Genomic DNA, 7,500 nt, shown 5'->3' on the forward strand with positions numbered 1-7,500 from the left:
AATGAGTAGCAATGTGTAATGAGTAGTAATGAGTATTAATGTGTAATGAGTATTAATGTGTAATGAGTAGTCATGGGTATTAATGTGTAATGAGTATTAATGTGTAATGAGTAGTAATGAGTATTAATGTGTAATGAGTATTAATGTGTAATGAGTAGTCATGGGTATTAATGTGTAATGAGTAGTAATGAGTATTAATGTGTAATGAGTATTAATGTGTAATGAGTAGTAATGAGTATTAATGTGTAATGAGTATTAATGTGTAATGAGTAGTCATGGGTATTAATGTGTAATGAGTAGTAATGAGTATTAATGTGTAATGAGTATTAATGTGTAATGAGTAGTAATGAGTATTAATGTGTAATGAGTATTAATGTGTAATGAGTAGTAATGAGTATTAATGTGTAATGAGTATTAATGTGTAATGAGTAGTCATGGGTATTAATGTGTAATGAGTAGTCATGGGTATTAATGTGTAATGAGTAGTAATGAGTATTAATGGGTAATGAGTAGTAATGAGTATTAATGTGTAATGAGTAGTAATGAGTATTAATGTGTAATGAGTAGTAATGAGTATTAATGTGTGATGAGTAGTAATGAGTATTAATGTGTAATGAGTAGTAATGAGTATTAATGTGGAATGAGTAGTAATGAGTATTAATGTGTAATGAGTAGTAATGAGTATTAATGTGTAATGAGTAGTAATGTGTAATGAGTAGTAATGAGTATTAATGTGTAATGAGTAGTAATGAGTATTCATGTGGAATGAGTAGTAATGTGTAATGAGTAGTAATGAGTATTAATGTGTAATGAGTAGTAATGAGTATTAATGTGTAATGAGTATTAATGTGGAATGAGTAGTAATGAGTATTAATGTGTAATGAGTAGTAATGAGTATTAATGTGTAATGTGTAGTAATGTGTAATGAGTAGTAATGAGTATTAATGTGTAATGAGTAGTAATGAGTATTAATGTGTAATGAGTAGTAATGAGTAGCAATGTGTAATGAGTAGTAATGAGTATTAATGTGTAATGAGTATTAATGTGTAATGAGTAGTCATGGGTATTAATGTGTAATGAGTATTAATGTGTAATGAGTAGTAATGAGTATTAATGTGTAATGAGTATTAATGTGTAATGAGTAGTCATGGGTATTAATGTGTAATGAGTAGTAATGAGTATTAATGTGTAATGAGTATTAATGTGTAATGAGTAGTCATGGGTATTAATGTGTAATGAGTATTAATGTGTAATGAGTAGTAATGAGTATTAATGTGTAATGAGTATTAATGTGTAATGAGTAGTCATGGGTATTAATGTGTAATGAGTAGTAATGAGTATTAATGTGTAATGAGTATTAATGTGTAATGAGTAGTCATGGGTATTAATGTGTAATGAGTAGTAATGAGTATTAATGTGTAATGAGTATTAATGTGTAATGAGTAGTAATGAGTATTAATGTGTAATGAGTATTAATGTGTAATGAGTAGTCATGGGTATTAATGTGTAATGAGTAGTAATGAGTATTAATGGGTAATGAGTATTAATGTGTAATGAGTATTAATGTGTAATGAGTAGTAATGAGTATTAATGTGTAATGAGTAGTAATGTGTAATGAGTAGTAATGAGTATTAATGGGTAATGAGTATTAATGTGTAATGAGTAGTAATGAGTATTAATGTGTAATGAGTAGTAATGTGTAATGAGTAGTAATGAGTATTAATGTGTAATGAGTAGTAATGAGTATTAATGTGTAATGAGTATTAATGTGTAATGAGTAGTCATGGGTATTAATGTGTAATGAGTAGTAATGAGTATTAATGTGTAATGAGTATTAATGTGTAATGAGTAGTCATGGGTATTAATGTGTAATGAGTAGTAATGAGTATTAATGTGTAATGAGTATTAATGTGTAATGAGTAGTCATGGGTATTAATGTGTAATGAGTAGTAATGAGTATTAATGTGTAATGAGTATTAATGTGTAATGAGTAGTAATGAGTATTAATGTGTAATGAGTATTAATGTGTAATGAGTAGTCATGGGTATTAATGTGTAATGAGTAGTCATGGGTATTAATGTGTAATGAGTAGTAATGAGTATTAATGGGTAATGAGTATTAATGTGTAATGAGTATTAATGTGTAATGAGTAGTAATGAGTATTAATGTGTAATGAGTAGTAATGTGTAATGAGTAGTAATGAGTATTAATGGGTAATGAGTATTAATGTGTAATGAGTAGTAATGAGTATTAATGTGTAATGAGTAGTAATGTGTAATGAGTAGTAATGAGTATTAATGTGTAATGAGTAGTAATGAGTATTAATGTGTAATGAGTAGTAATGAGTAGCAATGTGTAATGAGTAGTAATGAGTATTAATGTGTAATGAGTATTAATGTGTAATGAGTAGTCATGGGTATTAATGTGTAATGAGTATTAATGTGTAATGAGTAGTAATGAGTATTAATGTGTAATGAGTATTAATGTGTAATGAGTAGTCATGGGTATTAATGTGTAATGAGTAGTAATGAGTATTAATGTGTAATGAGTATTAATGTGTAATGAGTAGTCATGGGTATTAATGTGTAATGAGTAGTAATGAGTATTAATGTGTAATGAGTATTAATGTGTAATGAGTAGTCATGGGTATTAATGTGTAATGAGTAGTAATGAGTATTAATGTGTAATGAGTATTAATGTGTAATGAGTAGTAATGAGTATTAATGTGTAATGAGTATTAATGTGTAATGAGTAGTCATGGGTATTAATGTGTAATGAGTAGTCATGGGTATTAATGTGTAATGAGTAGTAATGAGTATTAATGGGTAATGAGTATTAATGTGTAATGAGTATTAATGTGTAATGAGTAGTAATGAGTATTAATGTGTAATGAGTAGTAATGTGTAATGAGTATTAATGTGTAATGAGTAGTAATGAGTATTAATGTGTAATGAGTAGTAATGTGTAATGAGTAGTAATGAGTATTAATGTGTAATGAGTATTAGGGTCAAGTTTTAACTTGAACTCATTTAGTATATTTTACAATTTCAGGAAATAAACTTTGTTTTTCTCTTTTCATCTTCAAATTGAGTTCATTGGTTCTGAGTTTCCTGGATGAACGTGGAACAAGTTCTCCTTCTCCCATGTTCCTGCTCTGCTGTTCCACCGGGATGTTGTTCTTTCTTCTGATCACAGCGACTGACAGTCCAGAACCGATCAATCGATTGACGAGCTGAAGACTGAAGAGACTCACTGGGAGCGTCGCAGTCCACACACAGTCCGTTTCCTTTAGCGTTCCTGATGGCCTGCAGCGCCACAGCCTCACTGTGGCTGCTCCTCCGGGCCTGAGACACACACACACACACACACACCTTTAATCAACGCCAGCAGTGTGTGTGTGTGTGTGTGTGTGTGTGTGTGTGTGTGTGTGTGTGTGTGTGTGTGTGTGTGTGTGTGTGTGTGTGTGTGTGTGTGTGTGTGTGTGTGTGTGTGTGTGTGTGCCAGGCACCACCTTGCTCCTGCCGCTCTCACAGGACTGCAGACTGGCCAGGATCTGGCTCTCGATGGCCGACACCCAGGAGTCTCTCTCCTCCAGACTCGGAGCCTCGAAATGCCACGACTGCCCCGTGAAGGACACCACCAGGAAGTCAGCATTCTCTTCTTCTGCCCCCAAAACAACAACAAACTGCACTGAGGGCCACAAATGGAGCAGACATGGGGGGTAGGGTGGAGGAGGAGGTGATGGAGGAGGTGGAGGAAGAAGAGGAGGAGGTGATGGAGGAGGTGGAGGAAGAAGAGGAGGAGGTGATGGAGGAGGAGGAGGAGGTGATGGAGGAGGTGGGGGAAGAAGAGGAGGAGGTGATGAGGAGGTGGATGAAGAAGAGGAGGAGGTGATGAGGAGGTGGATGAAGAAGAGGAGGAGGTGATGGAGGAGGTGATGAGGAGGTGGAGGAAGAAGAGGAGGAGGTGATGAGGAGGTGATGAGGAGGTGGAGGAAGAAGAGCAGGAGGTGATGAGGAGGTGGATGAAGAAGAGGAGGAGGTGATGAGGAGGTGATGAGGAGGTGGAGGAAGAAGAGGAGGAGGTGATGGAGGAGGAGGAGGAGGTGATGGAGGAGGTGGGGGAAGAAGAGGAGGAGGTGATGGAGGAGGAGGAGGAGGTGATGGAGGAGGTGGGGGAAGAAGAGGAGGAGGTGATGGAGGAGGTGATGGAGGAGGAGGAGGAGGTGATGGAGGAGGTGGGGTGGTGCTCACTAAGCTCCATCACTCCCACAGGTTACCTGTCTTATTAATGTTTCTCAAGCTACCAAAGCTCTTTAACTTCCACATTTTGCGTTTGGCTGCAGATCAAGAGAGGAAGAGGAAGAGGAAGAGGAAGAGGAAGAGAAGAAGGAGGAGGAAGAGGAAGAGGAGTGTTAAGAGAAACATCCAGACAAAGAGAAATAGGTTGAAATGTAAACAAAGAGGAGGCCGAGCTGCTGGAGCTCCGACCAGGAAGAGGGACAACATACTGACATCGTTCAGGAACTAACAGGAACCAACAGGAACCAACAGGAACCAACAGGAACCAACAGGAACCAACAGGAACTAACAGGAACCAACAGGAACTAACAGGAACCAACAGGAACTAACAGGAACCAACAGGAACTAACAGGAACCAACAGGAACTAACAGGAACCAACAGGAACTAACAGGAACCAACAGGAACCAACAGGAACCAACAGGAACTAACAGGAACCAACAGGAACTAACAGGAACCAACAGGAACTAACAGGAACCAACAGGAAACAACAGGAACTAACAGGAACCAACAGGAACTAACAGGAACCAACAGGAAACAACAGGAACTAACAGGAACCAACAGGAAACAACAGGAACTAACAGGAACAACAGGAACTAACAGGAACCAACAGGAAACAACAGGAACTAACAGGAACCAACAGGAACTAACAGGAACCAACAGGAAACAACAGGACTAACAGGAACCAACAGACTAACAGGAACCAACAGGAACTAACAGGAACCAACAGGAAACAACAGGAACTAACAGAACCAACAGGAACAACAGGAACTAACAGGAACCAACAGGAACTAACAGGAACCAACAGGAAACAACAGGAACTAACAAGGAACAACAGGAACCAACAGGAACCAACAGGAACCAACAGGAACTAACAGGAACTAACAGGAACCAACAGGAACCAACAGGAACTAACAGGAACTAACAGGAACCAACAGGAACTAACAGGAACCAACAGGAACTAACAGGAACCAACAGGAACTAACAGAACTAACAGGAACTAACAGGAACCAACAGGAACCAACAGGAACTAACAGGAACTAACGGGAACCAACAGGAACCAACAGGAACTAACAGGAACCAACAGGAACCAACAGGAACTAACAGGAACTAACGGGAACCAACAGGAACCAACAGGAACCAACAGGAACCAACAGGAACTAATGGGAACCAACAGGAACAAACAGGAACCAACAGGAACAAACAGGAACTAACAGGAACCAACAGGAACCAACAGGAACCAACAGGAACTAACAGGAAACCAACAGGAACCAACAGGAACCAACAGGAACCAACAGGAACAAACAGGAACCAACAGGAACCAACAGGAACTAACAGGAACCAACAGGAACCAACAGGAACCAACAGGGACTAACAGGAACCAACAGGAACTAACAGGAACCAACAGGAACCAACAGGAACTAACAGGAACAAACAGGAACCAACAGGAACAAACAGGAACCAACAGGAACAAACAGGAACCAACAGGAACTAACAGGAACCAACAGGGACTAACAGGAACCAACAGGAACTAACAGGAACCAACAGGAACCAACAGGAACCAACAGGAACTAACAGGAACCAACAGGAACCAACAGGAACCAACAGGACTAACAGGAACCAACAGGAACTAACAGGAACCAACAGGAACCAACAGGAACCAACAGGAACTAACAGGAACAAACAGGAACCAACAGGAACAAACAGGAACCAACAGGAACCAACAGGAACCAACAGGAACTAACAGGAACAAACAGGAACCAACAGGAACTAACAGGAACCAACAGGAAACCAACAGGAACCAACAGGAACTAACAGGAACAAACAGGAACCAACAGGAACAAACAGGAACCAACAGGAACCAACAGGAACCAACAGGAACCAACAGGAACTAACAGGAACCAACAGGAACTAACAGGAACCAACAGGAACCAACAGGAACCAACAGAACTAACAGGAACCAACAGGAACTAACAGGAACCAACAGGAACAAACAGGAACCAACAGGAACCAACAGGAACCAACAGGAACCAACAGGAACTAACAGGAACCAACAGGAACTAACAGGAACCAACAGGAACCAACAGGAACCAACAGGAACATGAACTGAGACTCAGTAGTTTGATGAATTAATCTAACAGAAGAAGAAATACACACAGAGCTGTTTTATACACGTTCTACTTCCATGCAGCTCTGGAGGGTGACGAGCTCCTGGTCTGACCTGTGTAATGACACGGCACAAATGTGTTAATAACATGTTATTAAGATGGTAATAACCCCTTGACAGGCTATTAACATGGTAATAACGTGTTAGTAACATGTTACTCTTAGCAGGTGTTCCTAACGTGTTCCTATGGTGTTATGGAGCTGTTATTACAGCCCCGCCCTCCAGGGGGCAGCGTGTTCCTATGGTGTTATGAAGCTGTTATTACAGCCCCGCCCTCCAGGGGGCAGCGTGTTCCTATGGTGTTATGAAGCTGTTATTACAGCCCCGCCCTCCAGGGGGCAGCGTGTTCCTATGGTGTTATGAAGCTGTTATTACAGCCCCGCCCTCCGGGGGGCAGCGTGTTCCTATGGTGTTATGAAGCTGTTATTACAGCCCCGCCCTCCAGGGGGCAGCGTGTTCCTATGGTGTTATGAAGCTGTTATTACAGCCCCGCCCTCCAGGGGGCAGCGTTACCTTCGGCCTGGCCGGCGGCAGCGTCTCCTTTCTGGTTCATGCTCTTCTTCCTCCGGTTCTTCTTGCGGTCGCTCATGGGCGACGACTGGCCGGAGTCTTTTCCAGAAAATGGAGCAGCTCCTTCCAGAGCGTCTAACACACACACACACACACACACACACACACACACACACACACACACACACACACACACACACACACACACACACACACACACACACACACACACACACACACCAGAGATGAGCCGCGGTGGCCCACTGGACCACACCGTGACCTTTGACCTCTGCGTACCAACACTTTGTGCTTTGGTGGTCAGAGATGACGGGCAGCGCTGGAGGCCTCGGTCCACTGCCTGGGGAGAAAAACCACCGGGCCGGTCGTCCACCACTGACAGTGTGGACGGACACAGCTGAGGCACTGGATGAGAGAGAGAGAGAGAGAGAGAGAGACAGACAGAGAGAGAGAGAGACATTAGAGCTAAGGCACTGGATGAGAGAGAGAGAGAGAGAGAGAGAGAG

At 40.9% G+C, this 7,500-nt stretch overlaps 1 protein-coding gene across 2 annotated transcripts in view; it reads right to left on the minus strand.

Annotated features, from left to right (window-relative positions):
• The window catches only part of LOC308113457 (arf-GAP with GTPase, ANK repeat and PH domain-containing protein 1-like), a 38,690-nt gene that overhangs the window by 5,436 nt on the left and 25,754 nt on the right, over window positions 1-7,500 (minus strand). The window contains exons 12-15 of one of the 2 annotated variants that reach the window (XM_080469763.1): window positions 7,274-7,399; window positions 6,980-7,111; window positions 3,512-3,663; window positions 3,254-3,344 (exon numbers count right to left, since the gene is read on the minus strand). In XM_080469763.1, coding sequence (XP_080325889.1) covers window positions 3,254-3,344; window positions 3,512-3,663; window positions 6,980-7,111; window positions 7,274-7,399 — 501 coding nt within the window. The remainder of the gene's footprint in view (window positions 1-3,253; window positions 3,345-3,511; window positions 3,664-6,979; window positions 7,112-7,273; window positions 7,400-7,500) is intronic. The other variant, XM_080469764.1, reaches the window with a different exon arrangement.

Source organism: Lipophrys pholis, assembly GCF_963383615.2.
Source record: "Lipophrys pholis genome assembly, chromosome: 8".
In the NCBI taxonomy this organism is placed as follows: domain Eukaryota; kingdom Metazoa; phylum Chordata; class Actinopteri; order Blenniiformes; family Blenniidae; genus Lipophrys; species Lipophrys pholis.